The sequence below is a fragment of the Triticum aestivum genome, chromosome 4B (assembly GCF_018294505.1).
Source record: "Triticum aestivum cultivar Chinese Spring chromosome 4B, IWGSC CS RefSeq v2.1, whole genome shotgun sequence".
In the NCBI taxonomy this organism is placed as follows: domain Eukaryota; kingdom Viridiplantae; phylum Streptophyta; class Magnoliopsida; order Poales; family Poaceae; genus Triticum; species Triticum aestivum.
In genome coordinates, this window is record NC_057804.1 from 598920917 (window position 1) to 598943743 (window position 22827).

At 49.0% G+C, this 22827-nt stretch overlaps 1 protein-coding gene across 2 annotated transcripts; it reads right to left on the minus strand.

Annotated features, from left to right (window-relative positions):
- Nucleotides 1-1524: 1524 nt before the first annotated feature.
- Nucleotides 1525-6227, minus strand: LOC123093480 (transcription factor bHLH144). Of its 2 annotated transcripts, none has more exons than XM_044515457.1 (3): nt 5901-6227; nt 5660-5792; nt 1525-2545 (listed from the first exon to the last, which is right to left on the minus strand). In XM_044515457.1, the coding sequence occupies exon 3, from the start codon at nt 2446-2448 to the stop codon at nt 1723-1725; it is 726 nt and encodes a 241-aa protein (XP_044371392.1). In that variant the 5' UTR covers nt 2449-2545; nt 5660-5792; nt 5901-6227; the 3' UTR covers nt 1525-1722. The 2 variants fall into 2 exon arrangements, with proteins under 2 accessions (XP_044371392.1, XP_044371391.1); XM_044515456.1 differs by having other exon boundaries at nt 5660-5797.
- Between the last annotated feature and the right edge of the window lie 16600 nt (nt 6228-22827).

Below are 22827 nucleotides of genomic sequence, written 5' to 3' on the forward strand. Positions count from 1 at the left end.
GTATTAGAAAATGTTAATCTTTACGGACCAAGTCCGTGTAATTGCTACCATCATCTTTCACCTTAGCTTTCTCAAGGAACACACTAAAATTCAACGGAACAACAACACGAGCCATCTGTCTACAACAAACATAGACAAGCAAAATACTATCAGGTACTAAGTTCATGATAAATTTCAGTTCAAGAACTCCCACTTAGATAGACATCCCTCTAATCATCTAAGTGATCACGTGATCCAAATCTATTTGAAAAATATTAATCAAGCATTTGAAGAATGCTAAATGTTTATAGAAATTTTTTGACTATGTATTAAAAAACTTTTAATTTTGTATTTGAAAAATGGTAATCAAGCATTTGGAAAATGTTAAATGTGTATAGGGAAATTGTTGTCCATATATTAAAAAACTTAATCTCGTATTTCAAAAATGTTAAATGTGTATTAGATATTGACAAAAAATGTGTAATATGTATAGAGAAAAGTAGATATAAAATGTAAGTTTTGAAAAATGTTAATCATGTATTTCAAAATGCTAAATGTGTATATATAAATATTTCTGATGTATATGAAAAATGTTAAATTTGTACTAAAAAGGTAACATGTGTTCAACAAAAAAGAAATCAACAAAAGAAACAAAGAAGCCCAACGAAAACTAGAAAGAGAAACAAAGAAAATAAAAAAGGAAGAAACCAATGCAAGAGAATGAAAATAGTGAAAACTGTGAAAGAAACAAATAAAACCGATAAAAAACAAAAAAGAAACAAGTAAATGAATAAAAAAGGAAATAAAAGAAAAAAATTCAGTGAAAACCGAGAAAAAAAATAATGAAATATAGGAAAAACAAAGAAAATCAATGAATAAACAAAGAAAAAACCAAATACGGAGAAATAAACAGTGAAAATCCTTCTCTTTTCCCTCAAGTTGATCGCATCTTCTATTTTAGTATGAATTGGACAAATGCCTCTATGGCTAGCATTGCTACTCAGCACCAAGAACACTTGAGATCGATCCTTGGGTGCTCCCTTTTTCTCTATTTTTCTTGTTTTAATTGTGCATTAGTAGGTGGCCGACCCATTACTGCGGATCATTCAGGCGAGAGGTTCTTTAATTTTGCTATAAGCGAGATATAGTTCTCGCGACTACGCGTGATTCACTTAATTCAGTAGGCGGCCCACCAATATTGAGCTCTATATATATGGGGAGAAGTAATCAAGGGATCTACTTTGACATGAGATCTACTTTGAAAGATCTCGACACGAGAAATTCAATAGTGAAACGGTTCAGGATTTTGATGCACAGTTTAAGAGATAAAATATTTTGAATAAACGAATCTAAAAAAAGAAAACCACAAGTCGCGACAAATGACGCACATGCTTAACTCAAGGTGGGAATAATCATTGCAAAAGATACCCTTGATTAGTGATCTTGTAATATGTGCCTAGGTAAACACAAACACTATTCAAAAGCACTAAGCGCAAAACAACGACAACATGGTAAGCAACTGTGCAGTGCGGAGCCCAACGGGGATAAACAAAAACACGGTGTATATAATCGGCCTGATAGTTACAACACCATCCATCATCATTCCTTTGCACTGATCCTCGGGAGCTCCACGAGGTGAAATCATGGCACTGGCAGTGCAAAAAGGAGCACCAAACTACCCGGTCTTCCGCCTCCATCATTGAGCTCATTGAGTCGCCCTGCGTTGCCATGTGAGGTCGCTATCTAGCTTCTTGATCCGCGCACCCCGTGCTTCTTGGCCTCCACCTTGAGCGACTTGAGGTACTTGACGGCCTCGTCGAGGGCGGCGGGAGTGTCCATCCGGTCGCCGCCGGGGATGATCCCCTTGAGCGTCTTCATCATCTTCTTCATCCGGTTTTTCTTCCTCTCGCCACCCCCGCCGCCACTCGGGCTGACGCTCACCACGTACCCGGGGGAGCACGTGGAGTCCGGGGAGCCGTCGCCGCGGCACCCTGAAGTGCGACCCGTGCTCAGCACGTCGTCTTCCTCCTCGCCGTCCCAGGAGCTCATCAGCGCGTCGATCTCGTCGCTGTCCTCCTTCTGCCCAGTCGAGCATTTACCGCCGTCGTGGCCGCCGCTGTAGTTGTGATCATAGCCGCCGTTGTTGCCGTGCTGGTCATAGCCCCCGGAGGAACCGAAGTTGTTGGGCAGCGACGGGTTGTACATGACCCTGCTCCGGTCGTAGGTCTGATCAAAGATGACGTAGTTCTTGGGGCAGGCATCCGACGGCTGGAACTCGAGCCCGGTGAGCGGCGCCGGGAAGTCGTGCTGCCTCCGACCGGCGAGCGGGTCCTCATAGGCAGCCGGCGCCGGTGCCGGCGTGGGGTACCGGTCGTTGGTGTAGTACGCTCCGCCGTTGCCGTACCCGGTCATGTCATAGCCGGCACCGTAGCCGTAGCCGCCGTACCCGTAGCCTGGACCTCCCTGCATCACTTCACTGCTGCGAGCTGCTCAACTCCTAGAGATGTTTATTGGTTTTGTGGGGAATTCGAGAAAAATGGTGTTGATTTCGACTGAAGTATTCCGCCTGCAAGTGGTAGGCATGAGCAAACAATCAGATAGAAGTTAAAAGAAAAGGAACTGCAAGCATCAGTATTATGGAACTGCGATGTACTCCTATGATACATTCTCAAGTGTGAGAGCAGAGCGAAACAAAGGAAGTACATACATTGCCAGAACGTGGACTTTTCTTTTAATACTATACACGCGGATTGAAATAAGTGAACAAACACATTAAAATAAGTGAACAAACACATTAAAAACGGATATATATACATCCGATTTGAGAAAAGTTAGAACATCTTATAAAAGTGAACGGAGGGAGTAGCATATAACCCTCGTTAAAAGAAAAATGTATTAAGGTGCAATCTGTGATTAAGAGTAGAAACTAATTTATGTGTGCAAATCCGACAAATAGATGTAGCATTTAAATCTACTACTGCCCGGGTCGAGCTAGGCTTTACAAATTTAAAGATGGTTCATCATGACAGACATGTTTTGGAATAGCGGAGGTTGAGTGACTTGGCTAAGCATAAACATATTGTCAATTGTGTGAGGGGTCATGATTTATACTTTGTGGCCATTTCGAAATCCACTAGACGTTGTTTTCAGAAACATGTCTTAGATGACCTTTCATGTGGTCTTGACAATGTCTGGCACGTCTTGCCTGCATCTGGAGGGCCGAGTGGAATTTTACTTGGCATCCATTCAACATTGATGTACCGTGCGCTGTTTCAAAGGGCGAATATCACATCGAATTCCACCTTTGGAACAAGTATGGCACCTTCTCATGGAGCTTAGTTGTTGTGTATGGTGCTGCTCAGGAGAAGTTCAAGGACCTGGTCTATATTTGTCGTGGTAATCATAATCCCAGGTTAATTGGTGGGAATTTCAATATCTTCATTATCACCAAGATAGTAAAAGACCATTTTGACAATCAGTGACCTTTCTAGTTCAATGATGTCATTGGCAATTTGGATTTGATAGAGATCGACATATCGAGCCGTCAATTCACCTGGCCAAATCGTTGTGTTGATTCTACTCATGAGAAGCTTGAACGTGTCCTGGCTACCACCAATTGGAATTTTAAGTTTCCCCTTGTATTGGTCTGGGCGCTAGAACACATCAAGTTGTCGTCGGATCATGCTCCACTTCTCATAGACTTTGTTCCGCCATCGTGTCAAGCCGCAACCATAAGTTTAAGTTCGAGTCTAGTGGCTCATCGGAGAGGGCTTTCCGGGTTGATAAAGAAAGTGTGGGATATGCCGCCTAGGGGGAGATGCCCATAAGTAGATGGAACTATAAGACTACCGCATTGCGATGTTTCCTACGTGGATGGACGGAGCACATTGTTGGTTTATATAAAAAAAATCTTAGGTTTTCCTCGATCAATATTGAACTTAAGCCAATTAAATGAGCAGATCACCCATCTTTTGCATGAGGAGTGCTCTAAGGCACAATTAATGGTTCATGGTAACAATAACACACAATACATGCACGTGTCTTTGCGCTTTAATGCAGGGTGGCTACAGCTCGATGGCAGGCGCGACGTTGCATTGGAGCGCATGCGGTTCACTGGTAGTGGTCGGGGATTGGCCCGGGGGTCGCATGGCTTGAGTGGTTGTTCAATTGAGGCGGCTCGATATTGGCGGGCATCATGCAGTGTGGTGTCACAGTGGTGAGCTATGCAAGATGCATGGTTATTGTGACTCAGTCGAAGACTGGGCGTCGTTGATTGGGGTTTGGTGAGTGCCAGGTGAAAGAATCACACCGACGTCGGTAGATTCCAATGACGGATGTGTACTCGGATGCCATTTCCCTCCTTGGAGGTGTCGCCGCTCCTTCACCTCTCCTGTCATTTGGTTCTCGAACTTTCTAGATGAAAAATCCATGTTTTGGCTTTGACCGGAGCAGGCGTCCACGACGTACCCGTCATTTTCCCATCGGTGTGTCGTCTCATAGGTCTGGTCGTCTATTTGGCGGCAGTGCCTTGTGTGTTTCTTGCAGTTTCAGAGTCGCATAGGTAGGCCTGTGGCCCCGGGGATGGTGCGTAAGCCAGAGCGGCAACTCTAGAGTGGGTTTATTGACTATCCGCTCTAATCGCTTAGATGGCAGAGTCGTCAGCTCGTCTCGTGCGCGGCCTTGGAGCCGGTGTGTGTTCGTTCCGTGTAAGGCGGGGCTGCGCCTCGAGTCGTGTTGTAAGGTGCCGACTCTGGTCACTTGGCTGGCAAAGTCATAGACTCGTTTTGGATGCAGCCTTCGGACAGGGTGAGTGTGCATGTGCCGTATCGGTTTCAGCAAGTTTTTCTTATCAATTGCCAATTAACTTCTTCTATTTTCTATTTGGTCGATCTTTTTTCCACACGGAATCAAGCAAAATAGAAACGATAGTGCCTACAAGAAGCGGATGAACTAGAGAGGGCACGGTTATGCGAAATTACAGGTGAGAAATGACCTAATGGATTATTTTAATTTTTGTGCCTTTTCTCTTTGAGTTGGAATTTCTTTAGCCTTTGGATCTATAATAAATAATCGTTAATTTGAATTTACTACAGCACTACTACTTATTCTAGCTACGCATGTCAAGTTGTTTTGCAAACAAGCAAACGCAGGAACATGACCCCCTGTGCTGCTGCTAGCTGCAACTCCCATCTTTTGACCAACAGAAATGCAAAACAAAGGGCACTACTGTAGCACACACTTGAAAACGCCGTCCCTTTCTCTTTTGACCACCCACAAGCAACTTTGTCAACACGCCCGTGGACGTCGAGTTCCGTCCAAAATGTGGGTCCTGCTCTCCACTTTACTGTCTGCATGCAACAGCATTTCGGCTGGCATTTCCTTTCCTACAGTGTTTTTTAGTTGCTTTCCTACAGTTTTTTGAAACGTTGGCAAAGGGCTTCATATTTTCATTGACAGATTCAGGAGAAGCGAATTGTCCAACTAATTTACGGAAAACCTGTACCGACCGACGGACATCAGCGGTAAGAAAGTTGCTAATCAAGAACTACTACGAGACAAGATGATGCATGGTTGCTGCTCCCACTAGCAAATAGTACAAGTAGCAGGCTGATGCTCAAAAGCTAGTAACAAGAAGAATTAACCTGAAAGTAAGTAGCGGAACATTGTGCAAGTAGCTTACTAGTTTTGTGGTGCGCGAGGATCTGTCCTCACTTGGCAAACTTGCATCAACAATCTGTAGTAATACGCGAGGCGCCACTTCTCATGACGATCACAGGAAGAACGCCACCACTCGGCGAACAGCTGTTGGCATCCTACTCTGCATCACACAGAAACGACACAGGGGGCGGCGTCAAGGCACTGCGCGCGCTCAAGCGGCGAGATGGATGTAATGGCGATGCTGTGTTGTGTGGTTGCCATACCAGTCGAGAGCCGACGGCGGATGTATGATCTCTCAGGAAGAATTTGCTTGCAGACGATGAGCAAGCAGAGCAGATTGGTGGAGAGCAGGGGGCAGAGAGAGGTGATGAAATCTGCTGGGCAGAGAGGGTGGATGGATGGATGGATGGACACCGCGGGGAGGGTTTTATACAGCGGATGAACCCAGCAGCGGAGGGCGTTGGATGCTGGGATTGGGCGGGTGTGCGATTCTTTTATGCCTGCGCTGCACTGCACTGCTTTTGAGTAGATGCATGCAGAGAGAGAGGTTGGATGGAGGATGCGAGCAGCGCAGTCATGGAGACGAATGAATGAATGGGGCGGGGGGGAGAGAGAGGGGGAACGTGCGCACTCGATGGGTTCGTGCTCTCCCCGCCCGTGGGTGCGCGCGCGTGCCGGTTGCCCACCGTGCCCAAAGCCCTCCAGGCGCCCCGCGACACACGGCGTCCCTTGTTTACTCGCGCGCACGCGGGCCCCGGCGGGACGGGTGGCCCGCATGTCGGCGCGGCAGGAGCAGCTGAGCCGCGGTGCGTGGGGGTCAATGGAGGTGGAGGTGGGCATCGTGGCAGAGCATTCCAGCTCAACTCAGCCCCGAGCGAGCGAGCGCGCATGCACGCACGCACGCACGCCCCGCAGTGCGTCTGGGCGAGGGAACCATGAGTATGGTACGTGCGGCACCCGGCGGCGGAGGGGATGCTGCATTGCTGCTGCTGCCGCCCGTCGGATACGATACGATACGATGCGCGTGCCCGCCGAGGACATCGATCGATTGCTGCTGCTGGCCCTAGGGGCGGACGACGGTAGGGTAGGCGTCGGGGCGGGCGGGATGATAGCCGCCATCATGCCCAAGGGGTACTGGCAGCTGGGCTTGCCCCGATGGACAACCGGGCATGCAACAGTGAAGCAGTGAGTGAGTGGAGATTCCCCCCCGCAGAGATTGAGAGCCGGACGAGGGGATTCCTTCAGTAGTTGCATCATTAGGCTAACTTCAACGGGACGACCCATTTTGTTTAAGTGTGTCCGTTTGGTTCCACGAGACCGAAAACCAGGGCCCAACGCGCCGACTCACCCGTAAAATTTGTCCGTGAGCTGTCTGTTTGGAAATTTGAATGCGATTTGCATCCACAAGAACACGAGAGGAAGCGCCCCACGCCAATTCAGCGTCTGCCTCGGGCCCTCGTGTCGGCCATCCAACTACCATCGTGGGTCCTATTAAATGGCATGCGTGCGCATGGGCCCGCTCGTCAGCGAGGCAGTGAAGTCCACGCCGTCCTTTTAAATGCCGATGTGGGGGGGCGGTCAGTGCAGTCCACATCTTTCTTCCCAGTTTCGTCTTCTTTTGCCCCACCCCCCACACACACAATTCGCCCGACCAGTAAAGCGCTAGCCATCATGGGGTTGTTCGGCAAGTTCGGCCGCGGCGGCAAGCACGACCACGAGGCAAACTCCTCGTTGGGCATGCCAGCACCAGCGCGTGTGGCTATACCTCCATGTCCACCGGTGTCACCATCACTCGCAGCACCGCATCCCGGCGTCGTGGCCGGATGTGAACATGCCGCACGGCTGGCACCTCAACCCCGGCAAGGTGCTGGTGCCAGCGACGGCTGACTACGCGGTGGACTCCCCGTACTGGGATGCCTGGTTTGCCAGTGTGCACGAGGTCCGTTGCGCATCAGAGGTTGGGTGCGCCGGTTGCAGCAGCAGCGCTCGCTCCACCATCGCCGGCGATGGCGAAGGAGGAGGAGTAGGAGGACGCGTACTTGGCCGCGCTGGAGGAGACCAACATGCGCCAGTACGAGGAGGCGGCGCAACATGAGGAGGCGTGGTGGCCTGGCCTCTCACGGGCACGGGTCGAAAGCACGACCGATGTGGAGGCCAACGCAGTGCCACCACCACCACCCGCACCCGAGGAGCCGCGTGTGGGAGGACACCTACTAGTGGAGAGACGATGTGCCAGTCTATGTGTCGTACTTGCCTGTTTGGTTGAGTGCGACGAATGAGGAGCACCGCCAGCATGTCCTAGAGTGGGAGACGCGGGTGCTGGTGGCGGCGGAGCGCCTGATGGAGGTGGAGCGCGACGAGGAGGCGGTGTAGGCGCAGCAGCAGGCACCCGATGCGGCGCAGTAGGCGGCGACGCTTGCTGCCTATCAAATTTGGATTAGTTTATATTTAACATTTTTAGTTGGATTAGTTTTTTATATAACCAAATCTGGGATGTGTCGGCCGCGTTGGGCGCACCTATGGCAAGCCGGACAGAACCAGACATGTTTGTCCGAGCCGACCCAAACGGACAAAAAACAACACAAACTGTTGCTGGTTGGATATGCCCTAAGCCTTAGGGCATTGTCATGGGGACGACCATCTATGGGGCCATCTAGCCCCTTCTTGGTTCGGCTAGGGAGATGCACAAGCACAAAGAGTAGAATCAACAGAAGACCCATGGGTCTTTACCCAGGTTCGGGCCACCGTGAGGTGTAAAACCTTACTCCTGCTTTGTATATTGGGTGTGTATGAGAGCACAAGTACAAGGAGCGCTTCTCCGGCAAGGTGCAGAGGGAGAGCAGCTACACATGCAAGTTGTGCCAAAGGTCGATCCTTGTAAACGTTGCCTTGACCATCATTTTTATAGCTTAAGGGGTCACCACAGTGGCAAAACAGTAATTATATGTTGATTAGATAGCAAACAGTGCTATCATACCTAACTCTACCGGACTCGGACAAAAGCATTAGATGCTTTGTTAGGTATCGTGTCGAGGAGGAGGAGCCCCGGCAAGGGTGCTGCACCGCTCGCCCAGCTACCTCCTATTATCTTGACACGCCTTCTGGATGGGTGCCATTAAAGGTAAATCCCCTTCCAACATGTTGCCACGTACCCGACAAATCCCACCTAACCGCCTGCGAGCTCGACACCTCATCGATTAGTGACTCGTTGCTTGATGAGGTGGAGCGCTGGCGGCTAGCGAGAGCATGCCGGCCATGGAACTTGCCGATGACCCACAAGTATAGGGGATCAATCGTAGTCCTTTTGATAAGTAAGAGTGTCGAACCCAACGAGGAGCAGGAGGAAATGACAAGTGGTTTTCAGCAAGGTAATTTTTGCAAGCACTGAAATAGTCGGTAACGGGTAGTTTGATAGCAAGATAATTTGTGACAAGTAACAAACAACAATACTACGCCCAATCCTTTTGATGCCAAAGGACATGCCGGTATGGTCTCAGATAATAAGCAAAACGTTCTTGAGGGCACACGGGAATTTCATCTAGTCACTTTCATCATGTTGGTTTGATTCACATTCGCTACTTTGATAATTTGATATGTGGGTGGACCAGTGCTTGGGCGATGTTCTTACTTGAATAAGCCTCCCACTTATGATTAACCCCCTCGCAAGCATTCACAACTACGAGAAAAGTCTTAAGATAAAATCTAACCATAGCATTAAACATATGGATCCAAATCAGCCCCTTACGAAATAGCGCATAAACTAGGGTTTAAACTTCTATCACTCTACCAACCCATCATCTAATAATTGTTCCACAATGCATCCCCTTAGGCCCAAAGATGGTGAAGTGTCATGTAGCCGACGTTCACATAACACCACTAAGGGAATCACAACATACATATCATCAAAATATTGAACTGAAAGTGCAACTAATTCTTGGGTGGTTTTGGTAATTCATAACAACATATAGCTCATTGAACTAATATCCTTTCAAGATAAATATTTCAGAAAGTTCAATGATTGGCATGGCATGGACTAGAGATGTGGGCCCCTGAAAATGCTAAGGACAAAGATTGGCAAAAGCTCAAGACTCTTCATTTCTATTTTAGTGATCCAAGATCACATTGAGTCCAGAGGAAAGCCAATACTATTAAAAGGGGATGAGGTGTTGCTTAATGGTCTACTTGCTCAAAGTGCTTAGTGATATTGCTCCAAAAACCCTCAGCCACTTTCTCATTTCCACATATGTCCAAAACTCAAAGTCAAACTCGGCCCCACCAAACCATTCTATCCGGCGCCACCGAGTTCAGTTGACATAGCCACTGCCAAAAAACCCTAGACAATTCAGTCACACCGATACGGATCTCGGTCTCACCGAGATGGCCTTGCAAACTATCTGTTGCCTGTTGCAACTATTTCGGTCTCACCGGAATGTCCAATCAGTCCCACCGAGTTTGCTTGACATCTTCTAACCGAGTTGATGCAATCGGTGCCACCGCGTTGATGTTTGCCCTAAGCCCTAGCACATCGGTCCCACCAAGCTGTTCTTATCGGTCCCATCGAGATTCCTAACATTCACATTTTGAACTAAATCGGTCTCACTGATTTCTTCTATTTGGTCTGTCCGAGTTGGGTCAAATGTGTGTAACGGTTGGATTTTGTGTGGAGGCTATATATACCCCTCCACCCCTTCTCCATTTGAGAGAGAGCCATCAGAATGTGCCTACACTTCCACTACTCATTTTCTGAGAGAGAACCACCTACTTATGTGTTGAGACCAAGATATTCCAATCCTACCACTAGAATCTTGATCTCTAGCCTTCCCCAAGTTGCTTTTAACTCAAATTATCTTTCCACCATAGCCAAATCTGTGAGAGAGAGCTGAGTGTTGGCGAGACTATCATTTGAAGCACAAGAGCAAGGAGTTCATCATCAACACACCATCTATTACCTTTTGGAGAGTGGTGTCTCCTAGATTGGTTAGGTGTCGCTTGGGAGCCTCCGACAAGATTGTGGAGTTGAACCAAGAAGTCTGTAAGGGCAGGGAGATTGCCTACTTTGTGAAGGTCTACCCGAGTGAGGCACGTCCTTCGTATGCGATGGCCATGGTGGGATAGACAAGGTTACTTTTTTGTGGACCCTTCATGGGTGGAGCCCTCTGTGGACTCGCGCAACCGTTACCCTTCGTGGGTTGAAGTCTCCATCAACGTGGACGTATGATAGCACCACCTATCAGAACCACGCCAAAAATCTCTATGTCTACATTGCATTTGCCTTCTCCAAACCCTTCTCTTTACCTTCATATGCAATGTTTTACTTTCTGCTGCTACACTCTTAGAATTGCATGTGTCGGTTGATTGCTTGACTTGTACTAGTTGCTAAAATCGGCCAACAATTAAAATTGGGAAAAGGTTAGATTTTTATTTGGTCAAGTAGTCTAATCACCCCCCTCTAGACCTACTTTTGATCCTACAAGTGGTATCAGAGCTTTGGTCTCCATTTGCCTTGATTTCCATAGCTTTGGTGATCATAGCCTTGGTTTCACAACCTAGGAGAGTATGGCGTCTAGCGAGGGAAATTACCACCGTAGAGGTCCTTACTTTGATGGTACTAATTTTGCTAGTTGGAAGCATAAGATGAAAATACATATTCTTGGTCATAACCCCGCCGTTTGGGCTGTTGTGTGCATTGGCTTGCAAGGTGAATACTTCGAGGATGGAAGAGAACCGGATCGTGAAGCGTCCACAGAAGAATTGAAGATGTTGCAATACAACGCTCAAGCTTGTGATATTCTCTTCAACGGATTGTGCCCCAAAAAATTCAAAAATATCAACCGCCCTGAGAATGCAAAAGAGATTTGGGATACTTTGGTTGATATGCACGAAGGTACCGAGTCCATCAAGGAATCCAAATTGGATGTGCTTCAAAGTCAACTTGACAAGTTCAAAATGAAGGATGGTGAAGGAGTCACTGAGATGTACTCTAGGCTTGCTCTCATCACAAATGAGATTGCAGGCTTAGGAAGCAAAGAGATGACCGACAAATTCATCATCAAGAAGATCCTAAGAGCCCTGGATGGAAAATATGATACCTTGTGCACCTTGATCCAAATGATGCCCAACCACTACTAGGGAAAAGCTTATAGACAGGCGCTTACTAGTATCGCGGGTTTATACCCCCCGCTGCTGCTACTTACTAGTAGCGAGGTTTTTTACCCCTCGCTGCTACTAAGTTGATAGTAGTAACGCGGGTTTTTAACCCTCGCTACTACTAAGCAGTCTCTACCGTGCCCCCCCGGGACATGCCATAGTAGTAGCGAGGGGTATGAACCCGCGCAACTAATAAGTTGATAGTAGTAGCGCGGGTTTATACTCCTCGCTACTACTAAGTACAAGGTAGGTGAAATCTCCATATCCTCGGTCGAATCCCTCCTCTCTCCCTCAGTCTCCCCCTCTCTCCATAGGCTCTCCCATTTCGCTTCTCCCTCCTGTCGGTGTCAAAACCGGCGGATCTCGGGTAGGGGGTCCCGAACTGTGCGTCTAAGGCTAATGGTAACAGGAGGCAGGGGACATGATGTTTTACCCAGGTTTGGGCCCTCACGATGGAGGTAATACCCTACTTCCTGCTTGATTGATCTTGATGATATGAGTATTACAAGAGTTGGTCTACCACGAGATCGTAGAGGCTAAACCCTAGAAGCTAGCCTATGATTCTGATTGTTCTTGTCCTACAGACTAAACCCTCCGGTTTATATAGACACTGGAGGGGGCTAGGGTTACACAGAGTCGGTTACAGAGAAGGAAATCTACATATCCGAATATCCAAGCTTGCCTTCCACGCAAAGGAGAGTCCCATCCGGACACGGAACAAAGTCTTCAATCTTGTATCTTCATAGTCCAACAGTCCGACCAAAGTATATAGTCCGGCTGTCCGGATACCCCTTAATCCAGGACTCCCTCAGTAGCCCCTGAACCAGGCTTCAATGACGATGAGTCCGACACGCAGATTGTCGTCGGCATTGCAAGGCGGGTTCCTCCTCCGAATACTTCATAGAAGATTGTGAACACGAGGATCGTGTCCGGCTCTGCAAAACAAATTCCACATAACACCGTAGAGAATATATTACACAAATCTAATATGCCGACAACTTTTCATAGTGTGAAATCACGCCGAGGCCCGGTTATTATTCGAACCGTTTTTCTCAACCAGCAGCTGCACATATTGCGAGGCGGTTTTATTGGCACGTCTTGTCGAAGCAGAGATCGTGTCCCCCTTATCGCGGGACTCTCATCAAAACGGGCATGGGTAACCCAATCGTGTTACTAATATAACTCCATGGTTTTAGGAAAGTTCCAAACGGTCATGCGGAGGACGCTTGATATTCACCCCCTTTATAAAGAGGCCCAGACCTGTCCTTTTCTTTCCACGCCCAATCCTTCCCTTCCCTTACCTCGAGTTCCAACACCGAAAGTTCAGGCTAAGCGCTTCAGACCTTCAATCATGTCCGGATCCAACCTTCAAGGCCGGTGGATGGCCTCTTCTGTGACAGAGGAGGATATCAAGAAGCTTAGGGAGGCTAGGTATCTGACCACCGAAATCTCCCACCAGCTACCTGCTCAAGGGCAGGTTATCCCCACTCCCAAACCTAGCAAGAGCGTCATATTTATTTCCCACTTCCTTCAAGGGCTTGGCTTCAGTCTTGATCCTTTCGTAAGAGGGCTCATGTTTTATTACGGGCTAGATTTCCATGATCTAGCTCCAGATTCCATCCTTCACATCTCGTCGTTTATCATCGTGTGTGAGGCCTTCCTCCGCATTACCCCACACTTCGGCTTATGGCTCAAGACCTTCAATGTGAAGTCGAAGATGATCGAGGGGCAACACACAGAGTGCGGAGGCGTTATAATTAGCAAAGGCGCCGACGCCCCATGGCCGAAGGGTTCCTTCCCAGAGGTGCCCGAATTATGGCAGCGGAAGTGGTTTTACATCACTGCTCCCCGGGGCACAAAGTGGGTGGCCGCCCCCGCCTTTCGCCCGGGACCTTCGCCTCAACTGGCGTCATGGGTCAACAAAGGGCTGGACTGGGGGCCAATTAATGACGTGCTGACATTGCAAAGCCGTATCCGAGATCTTCTTAGGAGGGATGCCAGTCTAGTCCAAGTAATGCAAGTAATGCTGGTTCGACGGGTCCCGCCGTGCAAACGTTGCCCTCTCTGTATGTGAGAGTTCAACCCGGAAGGACCGTGAACTATTCAACACTTCTTCGGCGTGACGCTCAAAGGGATGTATCAATTATTCTTTAGATCACGAATAAAGTGTCCGGACACCACCGAGGATGTGGGTCTGAACTGCAACCGTCCAGATACCCAAGTAAGTAACTCTGCAATCGAACACACTGCTATCATGTTTGTTATAACATCATTTTGAAAAATCGGTGTCCGCCAAGACTGGATAAAGAAGGCGGACAGGATTAGGTGTTCGGCCCCTCTTCCTGAAAGCTCGCCAGATCCTTTGTTGGTTCGTATGCTTGAGTGCACACCGTATCAGGTGCCATTAGGAGGAGATGAGGGAAGGAGTAGAGAAGCCACAGATGGGCTTCATACTTTACACATCCAGACAAGGGGAGTAAGTGCCTCTGCAAAGGAGGATAGTCGGGGAGGTGAATCCGAAATCCCCTCTTCCCATGGTAAGAAAAGGGCCGCCTCTCAAGACTTGGAAACGGAGGTTCCCAAGCGAGGGAAGAAACCTTTGCCAGGGGGGCCTACCCTAGATGGCGTCCTTACCATACAACGTCCGCAAGGGGGCCAGCCCTCAACCGAGCTATAAGTGAAAAAAGGTACTTTGGTAAGTATATCCCATTTTTGTCTCTGAGAATAATAACCGAAACATATTTGTTGTAGTCCGGCTCATAGCCCTTCTCCACAGTGCTCGTCTTCGGGGGATCTTCCTCCGGAGATGATGGAGAGTGAAACGCCTCCTTCTGCGTCCCCGCCACATGGGGCGGACGACCCTGAGGTGTCGTAGAGGAGGATTTCTCCTGATCCGCCCGGGCCGGAAGTTGACACTTCGGCTGCCCACAGTCCGGAATATCCGGTTCCCAAGAAGAGCTCCAGGGAGTCCGGGATTGTCCGGCACACCGCCGGACACACTGACAGGTCTTCTTGAGCGCGCAGCCATCTCAGAGACACATCGTTCCCTAATGGGCACGGTAGTTGAGAGGATTTCATCCGCGAAAAGCGGTTTGAATGAAGCTTTTACGAGTCTACTGAGAGGCTTTGAGGTACGCCAAAAGTGTATTTTTGATGTTTCCGCACATGCTAAGTGTTCTCTATATAGATAGTAGCCCCTGAGACTCTGGTTGCCATCAACGTGGCGGATAGAGGATCATAATCTCTGTTAATAATCGTGCTGCTTTATGTGCAGGTGGCTGAGGGTTCGGCGGCCGACCGATCTGCAGATCTTGCCGAAATAAAGCGGCAGCTGGACGTGGCCGATGCCGACATCACGCTTGTTAACAAGCGTCTTGACGAGGCCCAGGGTATGTATATTCGGCTTGTCAGCAAATCTTTAAGAGGAGCATGATGCTAGTATCTATAATATGTTGTTACTCCAGATGGAGCTGCTGCCGTGCAGACCCTTCTGGCGGAGCTTGCTCGAGCCAAGGAGCAAGCCCAAATAAGCGATGCGACCACTCTGAAGGCGGTCGAAGAGTTAAGAGCCGAACAGGCCGCTCATCCCCGGAGCGAAGAAAAGATAGCCCAGATGGCTACCGAGCTAAAAGACGCCGCCGACCGCCGTGAGCTCCTTGAAAAGGAAAATCAAGCAAAAGCGGCTGACCTGAAGAAGGCCCTGGAGGCAGCCAAGGAAACCCGCTCTAAAATGAGAGGGATAAGGGGGGAGCTTCGTGAAGCCGGAGATATCACAACTGGGAAGCCCTGCTTGTTGTGGATGAAGTTCGAAGATCCGAAGTATGCCCCTCTGGATCAGTTCTGCAGCGCTACGGACGCGTATGCGGACCTGGCAAAGAGTGTTGTTGACGCAACCGAATTTTACAGAGATCGGAAGGACCATAAGGTGGAAAGGTTATTCTGGTCGCAGTTCAGTGCGCCGACGCATCCACTACTGTTGAATGAAAGGATGGCCGCATGGTCCGAGCTCCATAGGTTGTCCGGGCTTGCTATGAGATCTATCGTGGATCATCTTTGGCCACGGGGACCTAGGCTGAACAGTTATTTTGCCTTAGTGCAACAATTCCTTGGCGCTGCGTCGCATATCGACGCTTTGAAGAGGTCAGCGTGCATTGAGGGTGCGCGGATGGCTCTTGCCTGTGTTAAAACATACTGGGCAGGGATGGAAACCACCGCTATTGCAACCCAGGGTCCGGCAGGAGGCCAGGACCCAGCCGAGCATTATTTTGAAGAAGTCTTAGAAGGCGCCCGTTTAATAGAGGCTCAGTGCTTGAAGAGTGCCATGTTCGAGTGACATGTACCTCCATTGTAAAAAGCAATGCTATTTTGATTATAAAGGCTGTGTTTATACTTTTGCCTGAAAGTATTATAGTGCCTCCTGTGCGGCCGTTTATGTATGTATATAACCTGAAAGTTTGTACTCGTCGGCTTCAGCCCCCATGCACATAATGCGGGGGTGTTCGAGAAAACGCGTAGTCACACTTAATCCAACGTCTTGGTCCGTTAAGGAGGTGATAGCGCAGCGAACCAGGCAATCGGACTATATAGCTTTAACACTTTCACTTAGCCATATGAGTTTGACGGTGGGGCTACTATATAGCCCCTGGTACTTCAGTGTTCATCCGGAGATGGTGCGCGCATGTACTTGACCGGGAAACCGGTCCTTCGTTAATGTGGAGGAATCGCGAAGATTCCGCTAAGTCATAGAGTGGTTGACCAGTCTCGCGCTGTATCATGACAGTCAGTTTTCGGCTTTCTCTACTAAGGTGATCATCCAGACGAACCAGGGCACAATCGCAGTAGTTCTCCCGGTGCCGCCTTAGTCGATAGAGCGGAACGTAAGGTAGCAAAACACAGGAGCCGGGCAAACCCAACATTTGACCAAATACATGATTCAGAGCTGATGCATATAAGGCCAAACTCGCGACGCCGAACACTCCCTAAGGTATTCAGGCTTTATAATGTGTACTGGCTGAGTAATGCCCTTGACAATAAGCCCTGAGTTTCTAGGTATGAACAATAGTCTGGTGTGACAAAAATTCCGAAAACGCCAGTATCCCTCCCGGTTGTATAAAGTATCCGGAGGGGAAGAAGCAACAAGAGATGTTAAAAAGGTTTACGCAGGGTCTTAATCTAAAAAGAAACCTTTGTGCGGGTCCCTGCTGCACGTCTGCGCCTTTATCTCCGTTGTGCCATATCCTGGAAGGGTGTAGCACGATGATCATCTGTAAGAAAAGAAAAAACACAGGTGAAAGACTTCATGCGAAGAGTTGATTAATCTGAATGAAAATGCAATCTACTATTGTGTTAATAGGGTCGAGCCAAACCAAGAGCTCTTTTTTTTGCGAGCAGCCCCTAGCATCTTTTATGGGGAAATCCCAACTGGGCTGTTACATTGGGTGGAGCGCCGGACTCGTCTAACCGTGTCTATGGTCTTGACGACCGTTTATTCTTGTAGGAAGGGCCGCTCAGTGTTCGGCTGCTAGAGCCGCCACATATTCTTCCGCGCGTAAGGAACGCTCTGTATTTCCCTAACTGTGATGACGCCACGTGGACCGGGCATCTTAAGTTTAAGGTAGGCGTAGTGCGGTACTGCATTAAAACGAGCGAAGGCCGTTTGTCCGAGTAGTGCTTGATAGCCGCTTCGGAATGGAGCGATGTCGAAGGTTAGTTCCTCGCTTCTGAAGTTGTCGGGAGAACCGAATACAACCTCTTGTACTAGAGAACCCGTGCAATGGGCCTCGACGCCTGGTATCACTCCTTTGAAGGTAGTGTTGCGTAGGCTGATCCTTGACGGGTCTATCCCCATTTTGCGAACAGTGTCCTGGTATATAAGGTTTGGACTACTGCCGTCGTCCATAAAGACTCGGGTGAGATGGTACCCCTCAATTATTGGGTCGAGCACCAAGGCGGCCGATCCTCCGTGCCGGATACTAGTCGGATGATCCCTGCAATCAAAGGTGATCGGGCAGGCTGACTAGGGATTGAATTTGGGGGCGACGGGCTCCACAACGTATACATCTCGGAGTGCGCGTTTGCGCCTACTCTTTGGAATGTGAGTTGCGTAGATCATATTCACTATTTTGACTTCTGGTGGGAATTTTTTTGTCCTCTAGTGTTCGGCTGGCGAGGCTCATCCTCGTCTTCGCTTGGCGTCTCCCTTCCCTTGTGTTCGGCGTTTATCTTGTCGGCCTGCTTGAAAACCCAACACTCTCTATGGGTGTGGTTTGCAGGTTTTTCGGGGGTGCCGTGAATCTGACATAATTTGTCTAGAATCTTGTTTAGGCTGGACGGTCCATCTCCGCTGCCTTTAAATGGCTCCTTCCGTTGACCGGGTCGAGAGCCCCTGAATCCGGCGTTAACTGTCGTATTCTCTAGGATGTCATTATTGTTTCAGCGCTTGTTTTTGTTGCGTCGCGGCTTCCCGTTGCCATACCTGACTTTGGATGTGCTTGGGTCACTGGTACCGCTACGGGCCAGCCAGCTGTCCTCGCCCGCGCAAAAGCGGGTCACAAGGCTTGTTAATTCTGCCATCATCCTCGGCTTTTCTTGGCCGAGGTGTCTGGCAAGCCATTCGTCCTGGATACCGTGTTTGAAGGCCGCTAAGGCTTCGGCATCCGGGCAATCAACTATTTGATTCTTCTTAGTAAGAAATCGGTTCCAGAGTTTTTGGGCTGACTCTCCGGGCTGTTGAATTATGTGACTTAGGTCGTCTGCGTCCGGAGGTTGGACATAGGTCCCTTGAAAATTGGCCCTAAAAGCATCCTCAAGTTCTTCCCAACTTCCAATTGAATTTTCAGGAAGGCTTTTCAACCAGTGCCGAGCTGGTCCTTTCAATTTAAGGGGTAGGTATTTAATGGCGTGGAGATCATCTCCACGAGCATGTGGATATGAAGGATAAAGTCCTCAATCCAGACCCCAGGGTCTGTCATTCCGTCGTATGCCTCTATATTCACGGGTTTAAATCCTTCCAGAAATTCATGGTCCAGCACCTCGTCGGTGAAGCACAGGGGGTGTGCGGCACCCCTATGTTTGGACGTGTCGTGGCATGCTGTCGACGGTTGTTGTGTTCGGTGCTGATTCCTAGATGGTATTCGATCAATGTGATTGTTTTGGTAGCTCCGATCCTATGCCGAAGCGCGCTTCCTAGATCCATAGATGGACCTGGCCATACCGGAGTTTTTGTCCAGGAGCTCACGTAAATCATGTGCTGACTTGTGTGCGGCGTCATTAGCCGTCTTGTCATGACCACGGGGTGGTCGGTCCGGCTGATCGGTCGTTTTCGGCTGAATCTGCTCTATGGCCTCTTCGTCGAATTCGGGCAGTAGCTTGCGCTTTGGATAGCTCTTTGTGTTACGATCGCCGCCGTATTTTTCTTCTGTGTCGAGCACCTTGTTCCACCTGCGGTTGAGTGTATCCTGCGCGGCCTTAAGCCTTTGCTTCTTCTTCTTTAGGCTCCTCGCGGTGGCAGTAAGCCTTCTGTGGAGGTTCTCTTGTTCCAAGAGTTTTTCTGGGATGATGAGTGTGTCATCGTCTGGGCTGTCCTCCTCTCCGGAGACAGGTTGTTGAATTTTACCCTCGGGATCGGCATTATCCGCCGTCGGCTCCGGACTATTTTCACCGTCCTCTGGCTCACCCTGCTCCATCGCTGGGTCCGTGGGGTTGTCGTTTCCTTTGGAATCAGCCGGGGTATTATTATTTCTTGCGCTGTTGTCGCTATTTTTACTGTGGAGGGATTTAGAGCGGCGTCTATGGCACCGCTTTGGTGGCTTATCGAGGGGATTATCCTTCATTGTATCATCACCATCGCCTTCTTTTGGTGTGTCCACCATGTATATATCGTATGATGACGTGGCAGTCCAACGCCCAGTGGGCAGTGGTTCCTGTTCTTCTCCTGCGTCATCAGAAATACCGTCGACGTCTTCGGAGTCGAAATTGAGCGTGTCGGTTAAGTCATCGACAGTGGCTATGAACTGGGTGGTGGGTGGGGGACGAATTTCTTCATCGTCCGCTCCCCACTCGAGCCGGACATAGTTCGGCCAAGAATCTCCTGACAAGGACAGAGACTTTAATGAGTTCAGCACATCACCCAGGGGTGAGTGGTGAGAGATATCCACGGCGGTGAACTCCGTGACGGGTGCCCAATCTGATTCGATAGGCACGGACGCACGCGGTTCAGACCCTACAGCCGAAAACGAGTCTGGGGGTCCGATGACACAAACCTCACAAGAGGCGGGTTCAGTGTTCGGCTCCGACGCTGATGAGTGTGCAGCCTCCATGGCGGGGTCCATCCACCCGTCCTCGGAAGGCACGAGCTGCTCCGGATTGATTCCCGGTGCCAACACGGGTGCGATCTCCCGAATACTGTCCAACGGCAGATTGAAGTCATGTCCGCCGTGACTGTTCATCGCACCTGTTATGGGATCGAATCCGTCGAAGATCAAGTCTCCGCGGATGTCGGCCGTATAGTTTAAGCTTCCAAACCTAACCTGATGGCCAGGGGCGTAGCTGTTCATCTGCTCTAGTTGACCAAGCGAGTTGGCCCGTAGTGCGAAGCCACCGAATACGAAGATCTGTCCGGGAAGGAAAACCTCCCCCTGGACCGCATCGTTGAAGATGATCGAGGGAGCCATCAAGCCTTACAGCGACGACACAATGGAACTCTCAATGAAAGCACCAATGTCGGTGTCAAAACTGGCAGATATCGGGTAGGGGGTCCCGAACTGTGCGTCTAAGGCTAATGGTAACAGGAGGCAGGGGACACGATGTTTTACCCAGGTTCGGGCCCTCATGATGGAGGTAATACCCTACTTCCTGCTTGATTGATCTTGATGATATGAGTATTACAAGAGTTGATCTACCACGCGATCATAGAGGCTAAACTCTAGAAGCTAGCCTATGATTCTGATTGTTCTTGTCCTACGGACTAAACCCTCCGATTTATATAGACACCGGAGGGGGCTATGGTTACACAGAGTCGGTTATAGAGAAGGAAATCTACATATCCGAATATCCAAGCTTGCCTTCCACGCAAAGGAGAGTCCCATCCGAACATGGGATGAAGTCTTCAATCTTGTATCTTCATAGTCCAACAGTCAGGCCAAAGTATATAGTCCGGCTGTCCGGATACCCCTTAATCCAGGACTCCCTCACCTCCCACGCGCGATTCCCTTCCTCATCCACCACCACTGCCGGCCTCGCACCTCATGCCTCCCCAAAATCCGGCGACCTCCACACCCACCGCAGCCCCCTCCCCCTCCTTCCTCCTCCTTCTTTGATGTTGGAAGGAGAGGCAGATCCAGCAGAGCGCCATCCATGGCAGCGACCAGATCCTCCATGGACACAACCACAGGTGAGTTGTTCTTCCTACTCCTCTCTCTCTCTCCCTGTCTCTCTCCCTGTCTCTCTCCCTCTTTCTCTCCCTCTCTCTCTCCCTCTCTCCCTCCCTCTCTCCCTCTCTCTCTCCCCCCCCCTCTCTCTCTCTCTCTCCATCTTCCAGATCGAGCAGAGCGCCATCCATGGCGTCATCTAGGGTTTCGGCTCCAACTCCGGCGACCACCGATGAGTTGCTGCACCTACTCCTCTCTATCTCTCTCTTCCTCTTCTAATCCTTATCTCTTTTTTGTAGCAACAACAAAGGAGAGGTGTATCACTATGGACGACTTCATCCCCTCTAGGATCAACATCGACCACGAATGAAGAGGACGATGACGCCTAGCTAGCAGCAGCAGCCATGGCTGGAATTTATTTTTTAATTCCTAATTAGTTAGCAGTAGCGAGGGTACAGACCCACGCTACTACTAGTTAGTAGTAGCGCGGGTGGTATCCACACTACTACTAACGGACGTAGTAGTAGCCCGGGTGGCACCCGCGCTACTACTACAAGTTAGCTGTAGCGCCGTATCAGTAGCACGGGCACCCGCGCTACTACTGTACCTAAAACCCGCACTGCTGCTAGGCTTTTCCCTAGTAGTGAACTACAAAGATCTCAAGCCAACGAAAGTCATTGGTAGAATTGTTGCTCATGAGATGTCACTCAAGGATAAGCAAGAGCTCCACAACAAGTCTAGCAGTGCTTATAAAGCTTCATGTGATGCTCCTACAACATCAAGTGAGAAACAAGTCTTCAATGAAGAATTGAGCTTAATGGTGAAGAACTTCAACAAATTCTACAAGAATAGAAGCAAAGATAGAATTTCCAAGTCAAGGTCCTACAATGAAAAAAGATCTTCTAGTCGTGATCGCAATTGCTACAATTGTGGAAGACCCCGACACTACTCCAATGAGTGTACAACTCCCTACAAGAGAAGAGAAGATTCACCAAAGAGGAGAAGTAAAAGAGATGAATCACCACCAAGAGAGAGAAGGAGTAGAGATGATTGTTATGAACGAACACCCTCTCGTGGAAGCAAGGATTCTGAAAGGAAGGACAAGTCATCAAAGAGCTACACAAGACAAAGACATCAAGCTCACATTGGTGAATGGGTATCTGGTTCCGACTCCGACAACTACTACGAGAGAAGTTATCAGTCCGACTGTGAATATACTCAAGATGAAGGTGTTGCCGATCTTGCACTTGTGTCGTCCAACTCCTATGACATATTTGACTCACCAAATGAAGGAATTGTAGATGCTTCATGGCTAAAGGCCCTAAGGTATCACACCCCGAGTATGTTGATTTCAATAGTGATGAAGATGATTTGCTAGGTGATGATGATTTACTTGTTGACAACACTAGTGATAAAACCTATGATGAAATTGCTATTAAGCTACGCTTCGAGAAGCTAAATTTAGAGCAAGAGCATGGGTTCTTAAAAGCAATCAATGATGATCTTCGAAAGAAAAGTTCTTCTTACATTGCCAAGCCTTTACTCTTGTCTACTTATATGCCACAAGTAAAATCTAGCAACAAGAGCAGGAAAGATTCTTCTTATAGTAGTAGCAATAATCATGTTAAATCCAATATTGTTGCTTCTAGTAGTTCTCTTGATTCCACTAATGATT

Excerpts from the sequence above, each read along its gene's own strand:
- LOC123093480 (XM_044515457.1), bottom strand. The coding sequence starts at position 2,448 with ATGCAGGGAGGTCCAGGCTACGGGTACGGCGGCTACGGCTACGGTGCC.